The following is a 14,980-nucleotide window of genomic DNA, read 5'->3' as shown; positions in this document are numbered from 1 at the left end:
AACTGTGGTGATTTGGATAACCGTTTAAAAATGCATCTTAAATCGATAAAAATTTAACTCAAAGTAAAATAAAAGGATATTTGAGACTTTTTATCTCATAAATGTATTGAATTTGTCATAGAGTGGGAAGAAAGATTCTTATTCGCCTATTGCGTTAATTTTTTGGTAGATACTCCTATCGGGAGGGTTATTTTTTGAAGGAGTATATTCACCTGTTAATTCTTTGATCTACTATTCATACAAAAGAGGAGAAATAAGGCCGTGCTGATCAATATTTTCGAATTGGCGTATGGAATTACGGTAAAGAATGATTATTTGGTGGTACTGTTATCCTGAATTTGGACGTCGTAACGCAAAGATCACCAGAGATAAAGACAGATAAAGAGACTACTAGGGCAGTAGAAAAGTTACTGATTATATCCGATTGAGGAGAGTTAGTGTTTGACGGGAAATCATTTTGAAATAAGTCAACAAATGGTAAGAGGTGAAGACTTGATTATTGCAGTGATGCACCTACTTGAGATGCTCTTTGTTGAGTTTTAAATGGCCTCTCGAACGCGAAGTTTACTCGAAGATCTATTCTTATAAAAGAAGAACTTAAAGAATGACTCAGGGTTAACTGAAACTTTGAAAGTATCGAAGACGTTTTTTTCAATCAACAACAATGCATTCGGATCAGCGATCCTTCAGAGATTCCGGCAAATATCATTTTGCCCATTTCGTTGATGGTTAAAGTTATCTCGTAGGCCACTCTTGTTTTCCAAACAGTGTATCACAATTCACCGACTTATTTTTTTCTCTCCTTCCTCTTTTCCATCTGCTGCTCGTGCGGCCAGCTTCTATTTTTGTACCCCCGTATTTATTTGCAAGAACACATTTTGATTTGCCGAGACTTGATTTGTTTCATAAAGGAGAGATGATCTAGGAGTTCTCTCTTATGTGAATGAGACTGAAGCTATCTCAATTCTTAGCATGTCATACTTTGGATTTTAATTCTGTGAGATACATTCGAATACGAATTAATGTCCCGATCATTGTTTGCTCGTGTAATGTTTCATATATTGGAATAAGGTATGTCTTTAAGAAGACCAATTTTATTCTTTGAGTAAAAACCGTGTTATCTTTGCTTATACGCACTCAGATGTCTTCTAAGCATGGTTTCTGAAAAAAATATTCCTTTGCCATGGTTAGAATAAAATAACTGTTCTGAATTTTAACTACTAGTCTAGCCAACATGATTTGACAATTATTTTTCATTGAGTATTGAATTCGGTTGTATGGTGTCCTTATTTTTTAATGCACGCCTCAGCAAGAGAACGTACTCCAAATACTTTGGAAGTTATTGAAGAAGACGCGTCAGAAGGAGTCGGATGACGAAGAAGAAACGGACCTGGTAAGGAGTTCAATTCGACAGCTTTTACCTAGCCAAATATGTTTGTAGACCTATGAGCCCTTAGTTTTGCGCTCCCGCCTTCCTGTCGCTGCTAGAGTTTGCTATTTTTTTCTAGTCAACGGCGTATTCATTCGGCTATTTTCATTTATGCTAGCCTTTGTAGAGAGGCGCTAGATTTTTAAGCGCTAATAAGTATTTCAGCTGAACAATGGCCGCGTATTCATTCTTGCTTCTCCGTTTTGACGTAATTTTTTTTATCTTATATCACTTGGAAGGTTAATTATTGTCATTTTTATCACATTATTATTGGTGTACTGTATTCACATATAATATAATCGAATGCCGATAAGAGACATGTGTTTGCTTTCCTCGTATTATCATTTCATCCCATTTCTTGATTCATATTTCATTATCATGTCGTTATATTTCTTTTATAGTGACAGCGATTTTCTATTTAAATATCTTATATGGGATTTTGCTTTCAACTAGTTTTAGCGAATGAAGGAATTTGTATTTTCGGTTACACAAGTGATGTTTCCGGGAAAAAAGATCTTCATTTGTACACTGTATAAAAAAATTATCTGAAATGAGGAATCCAGCGTATTCTCCCATGTCAACATTACGAAATAACATTGCGTACATTTTTACTCTGCAGGGCGATCAATTGCTGCTAAAGTTGGGGAAGATAAATTTTTGCTGTACTTAAAGAGAGTATTCGAAATATCAGCATAATTTCTTTTGGAACATTGGGTCTGATTATTGAATTATTGTTTTGATATTCAAGTGCAAAATTTCGCGAGTGTCCATTCAAAGTATTTATATCAGCTCACTCCAATTATTCAGGAGTATTGAGTTGAGGAAATACCAAGGAATTTAAAACCTGTCGTGGAAAGACATCGAGTGGTCAGGAAGTAATTGGATTGCGTCGGCCAGCTACCGACGTAGCCCAGCGTGACGGAAAAATATATTTCTGTTCATTTCGCCTTAGATTCATTAACTTCCTCTGTAAATATTGTGGATAAAAGTAATATAGGCGTATTTTCATAACTCTCATTTTCTCTTAAAAATTTAATGCTCTAAAATATCAATACTACTTTAGAAAATATCAAGGAAAATGCAGGGGGTATTTTTTTCGCCGGTCTTTTGAGAGCTCTGCCGCGTCATCTGTCAAACCACTACAGCTTCCAATATCCTAAATTCGTTTTTGGATCCACGGTAACCTATCGCGGTAGATGGCGTCAAGACAGATACGCTCGTCCAATGTCTGGTGTTGCGAAATTAGTCTCTTGCTTATTTCTCACCGGCGGAGGATCTTCGGCGAATATGTATTTCTGTCCGTACGAAAAGATGGTTGGGCAAACGTGCCGTTCACGTGTTCAATTTCCACGCCATCCATCGCCTTCAGACGACGGATCTTGTTGAACTAAGGGATGGATGCTCTTCCCAAAGAGCAAAGAGAGAAGTCTGTATTGGTTTCTCAAACAAGATCCCGCGTTGCCTTGGGAGTGCGGGTGACGTCACTGTTAGCACATGATCTCGCCCCCACCCCCTCTCCTCTCATCTTTTTTTCTCAATCTCTCTCCCCCCCCCCCTTCCCACCTCCTCTTCGTCCTTGCCCCTTTCGCCGCTGCGAGGCATCTTCTTTATGCGTCGAGCCCACCTTTCGCATGCCATCTCCCGATGCCCGAAATCGTAACCAGGACGCGGCACTGTTGCGCAAGGAATCGTGGAGCCCCGTTCGCAAATACTTGGTGTAACGTAACTTATTATGAACCACACCAATTGAGGACCCTAGTAACAAAGGTGTACAAGTGCAATGTTTATAATTTTGGAGATAATGGTTGATGGGGTGCTCAGTATTGTTGTGTTAATAAAATTATACTTGTGCTCCTTGGCTTCTAGGGTTCGCAATCAATAATGTATTCCATCAATCATAGCCGCAAACTGCGCCTTATCAGTTTGGAAGACTTACGGCAGTTTTTGTTTCTCGATGGGCGAAACTATTTTCCCTGCCGCTGGTTAATTTCAAGGGAAATTGTTTATTTTGTCAAATAATGACCACGCCAAGTCGAGTTTCATAAAATTAAGTGTTGTGTGCCAATTGACGTTTTTTTATAAGTCCCCAACTCCTGAGAGTTAAGTCAAAAGGGCTTACTTTTCTCTAAGGTCAATGGCGACGTTCATAGGAATAAAATATCGGATAAATCACCGGAAAAGTTAGCCAAGGGTTTGTTCGATGTGGGATGACTGAAATTTCTCGAAAAAATGTTTTGTTTATTCAAACCGTGACTCTAGGAATATAACATCTCGGGATGCAAAATAACGTGGCTATCAGAAAATTTACCTCCGGACGAGGGGTTAAGACAGTTTTGTTACCACCCAACTCGATGATTATACAGTGCGTGCGGTACGTTGTTATTAGTTTTCCGAGGGGTTATAGATGGCGCCAGTATGCGTTCATTTTTTTAAATAAACCTCCGAGAGTTATGAATATAATTTTTCGTTAAGTGTTTAATTTCATTTAACGCCATTTTTTCTGCGCCTCGGTTTGGGCAATTTAATTCTTAATTATCTAGAGGATGATCTTTTGATGACTTTTAATAATATTTCATTTAGGAATATAGCGTGGAAAATCGGTTGCCGAGGAAATCAATTATCGACCCTTCACGGAAAATGACTTCTTATTGCGGTCGGAAATTTTTTTACCGAGAGGTTGGTGGAAACTTCAACCCCATGCTTAAACGTGATGCTCCTTTATAGACGTTCAATGCGATTTGAACACAAGTCTCAGGGAGCACTAGATCGAATACTGTGAGCGATAGTTCGTTTGCAAACGAAGAAAATCATCCTTTCAGGTTATAATATGCAAAATATTGGTGTTGAGGTTTCTTTGAAAGAATCGACGGATTTCGCGCACACAAGGATAAAAAAAATACATGATGTCGAGTTATCAATTTTGCTGATGTCAAAGTCTAAATCATTTGATCGATGTAGTTGTTTAAATTCAATCAAGTCAGACGTTATATTGTGTAAGTTCGACTTATAAAAATAAAACTGAGTTGCACTTCTCCTCAATTGTCATTGTTGAATTATAATTTTCATTGTGTAAAAGTGCAACTACGTGTTATTTTAATATGTAGCTGTTTAAAATTAGTAATATGGGTTCCCAGATGACAGACTACTTCAATAGCCTTAATCACTAACCGTTCAGTTTTTTCGTTCTTATTTTGCTGTGAAAGTTGTGGATTACTTAATTTTTATCAAATTCTAAGAAGAAACGGAAAATGAGAAACGACACAAAGAAATTGCTCTTGGCATTTTGTATAATTCTCTGGTTTCGATCATCGTATGGAATGCATAAAGCTGCTAGCAGATTCCGACTTCATAAAGAAACCTATATTAATTTAAATTCATCGTCTCCGCACTTTGTTTAATTATTCCTCCCTGAAGGTTTTGGCTCGAAGGCTTCGTAGGAGTCTTTCAGGTTCTCTGCAACCGCATTAAGTGTGTGTACGATACTTTCCCCGACGCTGCAGCGCTCCGCCCGGCATGTAGGCATAAAAAAACAACAGATCTCAGCGACCATGACTCAGGAAGTTTTTTTTTGTCGACGTCGCAAGAGATGTTAATCAGAGAAGTAATTTCTAAAAGCCTCTCTCCCGCCACACCGGGGCACTTTTTCGCTAGCAGGTCTCCGCCTTTTAAGTAGATTCCACGTAAAAATTGAGTAAATCACCTAACCACTTTTTGAGCCGATAAAAAAATGAATGCTGTTATTGAAATCCAATTACGTTAGTGCAATAAAAATAGCACGTGCTGTGGACTCGATCAACTTGAAATTAAGCTGAACTTACATTTCTGCGAAAACCTGTATACAAATTTAAAAAATATATACATAAGTTTCATCTTTTGTGCAAATTTTAATTGTTAGCGCTGGAGGATTTTAAAATTTGCGTCGCGGCCGACATGATGTAACACTTCCTTTGTAGGATTGGTAAGTGGATATGGCTGCGAGAAACGAAGTATATCCTCGTATGCAATTTTTCACGGGAATTGTGGATGCACTGACTACTAATTTCATTTCATATCTAATTTTCATTCATCGCAGACTTCAAGTTGGTTAATCCGTTACAAAAAAATAGGCTCCAGTGCGTCTTCAACTCCTACCCCTGCCATTCGTCTGGAAAATTGGACTTTTAATTAACATTCCATTGTCGTCTGGATGTCTCTCTTGGGCTACCATATAAACGTACGTCATTAACTAACTACCACGTCATTACCTAACGTATGGATCAATTTCGTGATGATCGCCCAACTTGCATTTTCCCTATAATTGGCAAAAACCTTTTACCGTTATTAACCGATGGAAAAATACCATACCATTTTATTTATGGTTTTTCAGAGATGCGACAAATTGACTGAACCTATTTTTATTCAATTCTTGCATATTTTGTAATGAAAATAAAATTGTTGGTGCCGCCTGATTACGCTCAATGAATTATTTCTCGACAATCTGAAAAGTTTCCAGAATAACAAAAATACAGAAACATCCTGCGCATGTATTAATGGGGAAGAGGCTATTTAAGGAGTATTAGGTATTAATGTTCAGAATATTCTCGTGAAGAGACTGATCTCAAGTGAAATGTGTGACTTTTGTATCAAATTCCAATAAATAGGCCTTTCATTGACAATATCGACGGAATCAACAGAAATAGTTTGAGGCTTAGTTAAAGATCTTAATGAGCGGAGGTTTTGTCTTAGATGTTTCCCCTCCAGTTCGCCACCACCCTCTAAACATTTTTCTGCCTACGGCCTTGGAATACTTCGGCATTTTCTCGCACAATTCTTCGCGGAAATGTGGTCACTTCGGAAAGAGGACGAAATTTGACTCATTGCGATCTAGATGTGGGTCTAGAGAAGAATTGGAGTAGTTGAAGGGAACGTAGTGATTTTCGATCCAGAATTTTCCTTCCTGGATATGTATGCGCTCATTCCGGATGTTAAGGAATCCTGGGTGGGCTTCCGTGGGAGGTGGTGGGGTATGCAATGGGGAAAAACCGCGCTTGCTCGCTTGACCCGTGATTCACCTTCCTCCTCATCGACTAGTCGCACGCGGTGTCTTTCTGCTGCCGCTGCGAAGGAGACGGAAAAGAATCTTCCATCCGCCAGGTGGCAGCAGCAATAAGGGAAAGTGCTGGAAGGCGAGGAAGGCGGTCATGTGACCTGGGCTGGTCGTACGGGCGCTCCTTACCGGTCCGCACACGCCGCTCATTGCCGCCTTCTCTCTTTTTCTACGCCTCCCTCCAACCCCCCTGTGTCTGCCATTCCCTCTCCACTGACCAAGCCACTGTCGACGGCGGGGTGCAGGAGGGTGGGTGTAGGCTTGGGGGACGAATGACCGCGTCGGCACTGGGACGAGGGATGCAGTCACTGCTAAAATTATCATTTGTATAATAGGTGTATCAGATCTCGAATTTAAATGGTGTAAATGTATTTATGTATTCATGTAGAGTAAATAGCACCATTAATTTCACAATTTAATAGCCCATAATGTCACGGAATCAACGTAAAAGAGCGGTTTGACTTTCTTTCTTACACGGTGGTGTTTATTAAAAACAGAGATATTGCTATATGTAGCTCCTGGAGGAAAGAGAGAGCTTATTGTTGCATATTTGTGAAACAAGGTCGTGGTATAAATTACTGCTGTGTAATGTACAGTTGTCATAAAGATGGTAACTAGAGATTTTATTTGGCGAAGTAGTAGCTGAAAGAGAGGATATTGTTATATTATTGAGGAAGTTCTTGGAGGAATAAGCGAAGTATAGTCTTTACTATGGATAGTGGCGTGACACAAATTATCATTGTCCACAACAGTCGCACTATGAAAGAATGAACCATGGCCTTTTATTGGTCTGAATTTCATGGTGCGCTATCGAGGGGAAACAGGTGTGGCTGGGTGAGTGCATGACTCGACGAATGTACTCATCTGCTCAGGGGCAAGGATGCTGTCACTGCTATAATCGGTATTTGTGTAATGGGTTTCTCAAAAGTTCAAGAATCTAAAAATTATCAAATACCAATAAAGAGGCCTTTAAGTAGCCGTAATTTGGCAGTATCTTCTTACAATAGCAATTATAGAGAAGGCCATCATGAGGTTCTATAAAATCATAGATTTTTCCCCTCCAGTTAAACCCTCATCCTCTCCTAAACATTTTTCTGGCTACAGCCTTGGAGTAGTTTTCTAGCACAATGGTGCTAATTACAGTCAGAAGATGTCTGTGTAGTTGCTGGAGGAGGAAGAGTATAGAGGAACGTATGCCCCGAAAACTGTGCAATATAAATTGTCACTGTTTACTATGCTTAAAAAGTTAATCTCACAGTTTATTGCATGGTATAGTAACCAAAAGAAGGGGACTTCAGTAGGGTGGTTTCCTATTATTTTTTTATTGCCTAAATCGAAAGATTATTACTCCTGGAGTATGTATTTCGTGCTTTTAGATTTTTAAATGACTATATCTATTTTTCACAATGCAATGAAAAGTTTCAAGCACGCAAAAACGTGACGGCTAAGTATGAATGCTGGGAAAATCATGTGTGACGTCATTCTGATTGTGGCTGCCACCGTGTGAGGCCATCTTGGTGCGAGGCTATGATGCAACAATGCAGGCTTCTAGCATGTAGCGCTTTGCTTAAATAAGGATTATTAATACCCTATCAAACCAAGGAAACTTTCCGACCATAGGCAATTTTAATAGGTGATTATTAAGTGATGTTTCCCTGAGCTCTGTGCCTCATGCATGCATTGGAAATCTCAGACGATGTAAAACTCCTATCTACTCGTGTAGAATCTAGGTCCCTGTGACGTCACGTGGAATGGCATCGCATGGGTGCCAATCTGGCCTTTTTCAAATGAGGTTAAAATTGACCATTAACATTTGTCTAAACTGGGATTTCTAAAACGAAATAATTTGTATATTATGAATACACTGATGGTGGGTAACGAATCGCGATCAATGCCTTTCGTTTGCTTTGATGAAGGAAACTACCCTATTATCCTGGTAGTTAAGGAAGGAAAAAGAGTGCAGAGTGGTCTTAATTGTGGAAATTACCATGACATAAATTACTGTTACCGACATTTTTTATCTGCATGGGCACACTGCAATAGAACGTTATGAAGCCTTTTACTTGGAGCAGTAGAGGGCCTGAATTTCACAGTACCATTTCCAGTCAAACAGTGCCCTATGTTGAGGGTTATGACTTTGACATAGAATGACTGTATCTTCAATAATGGGTGGATCCACTGTAAAAATAATTTGGGAAAATGTGATAGTATTAATTGGCACCAAAATTGCCTATGCACACAAATGGGGAATAGCTCGAGTAGACGTTCTTTTCATGCTCAGCATAGAGATTTGATAAGTGCATAATGACTGAAGTGGTGAGGTTCATTCTGGCCTTACCAATTGAGTCATTATGGTCGTTTTTACTTCAAGGTCTGTGAAATTACTTATAAAGTGAATGTGAGGTAATTAAATTAGTTAATTGGAGTTGAAAGTATGGCTTATCAAGCACACTGGCGTCGCAAAATACCGTTGTATATAATTTTATTAACTCTCGCACGCAAATTCGGGTATATATTTATATTAGGCTGAATATTAATCCTGAATTGGGTGATATTAAAATATCTTTTCCATGTACTACATAGACTCTTAAAATGGTAGGATGTTATTGATTCTTTGAATCCCAACCCAATTTGGTATTTATTTAATCAGCAAGTGATGAATGCTGTGTGAAGAACAATTTTTGTTGCTCATATTTTTGTGTCATTGTCATAAGTGGACAAAATTTCAGGTTTTAAGCAAAAATGGTTATGATGGATAATATTTTTTTGTGCAGGTCCTATCATGGTCATGACTTATTAATTTTACAAGCTTTTTGTGATAATGATGCTTTTAAGGGCTAGCAAGTCAATAATTACCCTATGTTAATATACCAGTACCATACAGTCACCTTATGAATTGCTTTTTAGATATTTTCTTAGTTCATTTCCATCATTGTTATGAAGGGAAAACATATTGCGATTTGCATGATTATTTTTTTAACATCTACAACACAATGTATTGCCTACATATGCTCAAAAATGTATATTATTGTTTATTTTTGTTGTACTTGTGAGATGATTCAGAGTAGTTTATTTAAATCTATTAAAATGTATGCTTTATTTTTCTCACTATATTTAATGTTGGATTTCTTATCTTGCAGGTTATGAGCCAAGATGTAAAGAAGGAGAACCCACTTCAGTTCAAGTTCCGAGCCAAATTCTACCCTGAAGATGTTGCTGAAGAAATTATTCAAGACATTACCCTGGTGAGTTCATCTGTGTAACTTCTTATTTCACGTACAACTTTGCTGAAAGAGGTGTTTCTTTATTTAACTAAAACATAGATACATGAAGTGAATGATGAATGTGTTGAATGCATGAATTGAAAGCATGAGCTTGTTATATCATCTTATTACAGTATATGATTGATACGAGCGTGCTGCGTCCGCTCCCACCGGGCTTCCCCCGCTCTTTGCAATGCAGGTCCACTGACGGATAGGCACGTTTCTAATTTTAAAATGTAGAAAAAAAGGCACTTCTGTACAAATTTAATTGGAATGTTCATGTACAAATTGAGGTCAGAGGACCTCTTTAAACACTACATTGGAAGTAATTACACTATCCTCTGTTAAACGCACATGATGATTCATACTTGGGTATCAACAGGAGACTTGAATGCTGAATCAGCCGCATTTTGATAAAAGTTGTTTAAAGAATGCGAAATATTGTTGCAAATGAACAAATGTATCAGTTTGTGCGCCGTTAACGCCAGGAATATTTACAGTTTATTTTTTTTGTTTTTTTTTTTTTTTAATTATTTAAAAACCAATTTTAGGAAACAATAGCAGTATTTAGGAAGTAAGGTATGCTGTCGCATGTTCTCTGATAAAGTCTGTGCATTTTGGTACCTCATTTGTAGAGTTTGGTTGCGTATAAGTTGAGAAAAAGGTGTATATATATATATACAGTAGAAATAATATAGAAGATAGGACACATCCTCATTTCAGTATGGCATGCACAAGAAATAAAAGTCTGCACGAAGGCACAGCACTCCAGCAACTTAAGTTAATTCCTTTGAGATCTTATACAATCGTATTAATTGAAACGAGATATCAAACAAGCTTGAATAATATACTATCAAGCTCGTTTGATATCACGCTCCTAACTCCTTTGATGTCGTAGAAGTGAGCGAAATGATAGTTATATATAATATAATAGATAAACAATAAATGACATCACATATTATCAATGAGATTAATAATAACGATAACAACTACTACATTCTTCAATTGTTTAATAAATATTTATTAGTAAATATAATGGATTCAGTATTGAACATTAACCCATGGTGATAGAACCTTCACACATAAGATGCAGGTGATTGTTTTGAGCTATTATTTTGGAAAAAGGTGTCTTATATAATGTCAAATACAGTGATTGCACTTAAAATGTGTTCAGGCTGCTTATTTTTCACCAGGAATAGTTGGAGAAGTAGGCAATAATTTGAAAAATGCCATGATATATTTTCTCCATTTTCAAGCTCTACTGCAATCGATTATATTAAATAAATCAGGGTACAATGCCAATCACAAGCTTGAAAGATGCTTGATTGATGTCTTTTCTCTTATTTAGTGTTCACTTGAATACCTTATATGACTGGAATGTTATTGAGTAGATTGTTTTCATTTCTAAAGTTTGGGTTATCAGCTCTATTGGATGCTTGGTTTATTTTTAAATTAATATTTACTGTATTTATTTTTGGGATTGATATTATTTTGGAAAAACATTGGCTCCCTGGTTTGTGACTCAGTCATTTTCGTGAAACTGTGGGATTGCTGGGACTTCGCTGAAAAACAATTGACAGTAATTCCTTCAATCCTGTAAACTACAATAATTTAAGTACATATGGTGAATCTCACAACTCAAAGAAATAGTGATAGAAAGTACCGTCAAACTGAATCATTGCTCACACATTGAACCATTAAAGCAGTACATGAATGTTTATGACTAACAGTCTTTGCTTTACTTCGATATTTTAATGTCAATCCGTGTCTGGAAAACATATTTCTATTATTTGTACTGTGCATTGACTTTTTCAAGACTTAAAAAGTTTTTTTTTTTGGAACGTAAGATGTCTTGTGATACATTAGATACCACTTACAAACAAAAATAGAATGTTAGCTCGAAAAATATTCATTCATACAATAATGACTATTTTCACACCCGATGCACAGTAATAAATATTTGTTAATGAAAATTTTGTCTGAAAACTGCGATGTGCCGAATTAGATAATTATGTTCCATGTAAGAGGATACAGTTTGTCAGTGAACAAACCAATTGCTGTGTTTAAAAAACATGCAAACAATGACCCTGACCCTATTACTCCCTGTGAATTTTGTAATGCACCCAATGCCTGCTGTTTGCATTATGAGGACATGGGTGTTGCAATATGGCTGACTACTGGTTGAGTGCAATGTACAAAATAAAAATTAATCTGTTATTGTCAATAAATTAGGCAACATATCATCGTAAAATTTGAAATGTAAATTTTATACACTATATATTTATTTACCATTCATCATCATTAGTCAACGATCCTAAGATTGGTTTGGTGCAGCTCTGTATTCCTCTCTCCTATCCGCTAGCCTTTTCATAACGACGTATTTCTTCTCTTTTACATCCTTTATAACCCGATCTATGTAACTCATTTGAGGCCGACCCTTGCCCTTCCTCTTTTTTCTCAGGCAATCAAGTTTATTCCCATTTTTTTTTTTTTTTCAAAAAATGGGGCAATTAGATTGTTCCAGAAAATCTTTCCCTTGTCACTCCTGACTGAAGCAATGAGAAAATGACAGCACAGCTATCGCCCAATGTAATCCAAAATTTTCTGGATTTGAAAATGTTTGTTTAACAGGTATAATGAGGAAGATTAAATCACCTTTCTTTTGATAATCTCTACCAACATGAACCTAAAATATTAAAAGTGAACAATAAACTTATTACGAATTGAGGTATCTTCCTTTAAAAATTGATATGCAAGTCATTAGTCAGTCTGCTTCATTTCCCTCCGTATTACATCCTAATTCACTTAATACAGCCTACTTCATGATAACACTGACAAAAGGTGAAGATGTGTGTGTACAAGGAATTTATTTATTCAAGTCAAAGCTTTTTTTACTCATTTATTCTATAAATATATAATGTAGCTTAGTATATTGTGCAACTTAGTATGATATGAAAATTAATGATATTCATTTTATTTCTTTTTTCAGAGGTTATTTTATTTCCAAGTTAAGAATGCTATCCTGTCAGATGAAATCTACTGCCCACCAGAAACATCGGTCCTCCTAGCATCATATGCTGTACAAGCAAGGCACGGTGACTTCAGCAAACCCCTACACCAGTCTGGATTCCTAGCAAATGATAGACTATTACCTCAAAGGTAATCTCATTTTATATATTCTTTCGTCTTAAATGCAAGGTAGATTGAAAGAGGATAGTGGTACCCTCATTTTTCGTTGTTTAGTTTTTTTGATTCTAGAAACTACTTTTTACAGAGTAAAGTTCTTGTTTTTAAATTTATCTGATACTAAATTAGGGTTTTCAATGACCTGGAATGCTGGGAAAATCAGGAAAACTCAGAGAATTTTGTTCCTTTGGAAAAACTCTGGGAAATCTGAGAGTATCCTGGAAAAATCACATTTTGTCACTTGCCAAAAAAATGATCGGATTGTCGTTCAATTTTCCCAATACTATAAACCCTTTAAATTTAAGCTCCTCTACAAATAATTCTCCTCTGCAAGAATTTTCTGTTACCATATTTGCTTAGCTGATATTCTTCACATTCACTTATTCGTAATTACAGCTTATATGTAATTGGAAACTTGTTAGCAGAACTGTTGGTGCACAGGACTCTTAATTCCTTAAATTTTCTATCTGGGGGAATAAATGATGTAACGATAAGTTCACTGTCATGTTGAGATCAATAAATCAGACGTCATCTTTTGGAGAAGGTAGTAATGAATGATCAGGATAATGTGATAATACCTGAGATTTATTTTCCTCAAGTTTCAATGTAACCTAAATTACTAAAGAATATGAATGTAGAATGTTTATTGAACATCATGTATTTGAGGTAACTTGTATAAGTAGATATGTTTTCTTATTATTATCATTGCACACAGCATTAAAATTGTGTGGCATGTGGTCAATAATTTCCTGCCCATGAGCGATATTTTCCCAGAAATGCTAATGTTAAGAATTGGATACGGCTGTGGAAAACAAAGCAATTCCCGGGAAACTCAGGAAATTATTTCAAAGCATTGCAGTAGACTCCTCATAAATGCATATTCTTTATTGTGTGTTATTCATTATATGTACTTACTTACTATTGTTTTTTTTTCAGAGTTATGGATCAGCATAAAATGTCAAAGGATGAGTGGGAGCAGAGTATCACGACATGGTGGAATGAGCATAAAGGAATGTTAAGGTGTGTAAATACCTTTTGAATCAAATCACATACTAATTACCATGATATGTGCCCAGCCTCTGTTCATCAGCCACCTACAGAAATAGCTACTTTTCCATATCACTGATCATATTATCTTTGCACACAATGTAAATCCCTTCACCTCCTTCAATTGTTCAGCGGCTGTATTTTTTTCTGCCAAAATCCAGTTCTTAAGCGATCAGGTCCAGACCTAAATGCCTCTAACTCCTTTAGGATACCATTTGGTAACTGCTCTTCTAGTATAGGAAATGTACATTCTAAATTACATTTTATAGGGCCAACAACTTATATTATATTGCTTCCATCATATCCCTGGCATTGGCATTTATAAGTGTAGGTAAAATTTTAATCCTGGCCAGATAGTGAAATCAGTTTTTGGTAGAAAATCTAATGTAAGGCTCATTTTGATATTGCTCATTCCTGAGAACCTAAAATCTCTCTTACCTCAATTCATCGACCATCTTCTTCACTTTTCATTTGGATTTTATGTGGGATGCTCCATAGTCTTCACCCTAATTTGAACTGGTGACCCTTTTGTCAGTTGCAAAGCAGTACCAACTAAACCAATATAGGCCATCAGTGCAATAGGAGATACACCTGAATTTGAGATTATGACTGAAATTTTATGATTCCTCTGTCCACGAAGTTGTGCCGTATTATTTCAGTGTGTGCCCATTCCTCTTGATTCTATGAGATATATCAGATTTTATTAAAAATTATTGGTTTCATAGGCATCACAATCTGATGTCCACGTTGAGGGCATATTTCTTCAGCTGTAGCTCCTCCCCTGACTAGATCTCCTACGGAATAGTTTTTCAATTTTTTTTTTTTCAAATTTCACGTCTAAGAATGAGACTTAAAATTGCATGATTTTACACTTTCCCAGCAAACAAAAAAAAACAAACTTACTTACTAAAATGATGTTATGGTTTAAATAGGCTAAAATTGTGCAGGTTTTCAAAGTTTGTCATAAAA

The 14,980-nt window shown here is 36.6% G+C and overlaps 1 protein-coding gene across 2 annotated transcripts in view; it reads left to right on the top strand.

Annotated features, from left to right (window-relative positions):
* LOC124160200 (moesin/ezrin/radixin homolog 1) overlaps positions 1 to 14,980 on the top strand; it is a 189,808-nt gene that overhangs the window by 163,552 nt on the left and 11,276 nt on the right. For both annotated transcript variants that reach the window (XM_046535981.1, XM_046535980.1), the window contains 3 exons: positions 9,656 to 9,760; positions 12,768 to 12,937; positions 13,901 to 13,984. In XM_046535981.1, coding sequence (XP_046391937.1) covers positions 9,656 to 9,760; positions 12,768 to 12,937; positions 13,901 to 13,984 — 359 coding nt within the window. The remainder of the gene's footprint in view (positions 1 to 9,655; positions 9,761 to 12,767; positions 12,938 to 13,900; positions 13,985 to 14,980) is intronic.

The sequence above is a fragment of the Ischnura elegans genome, chromosome 6 (assembly GCF_921293095.1).
Source record: "Ischnura elegans chromosome 6, ioIscEleg1.1, whole genome shotgun sequence".
In the NCBI taxonomy this organism is placed as follows: domain Eukaryota; kingdom Metazoa; phylum Arthropoda; class Insecta; order Odonata; family Coenagrionidae; genus Ischnura; species Ischnura elegans.
This window is presented reverse-complemented; position numbering and strand designations above follow the sequence as displayed.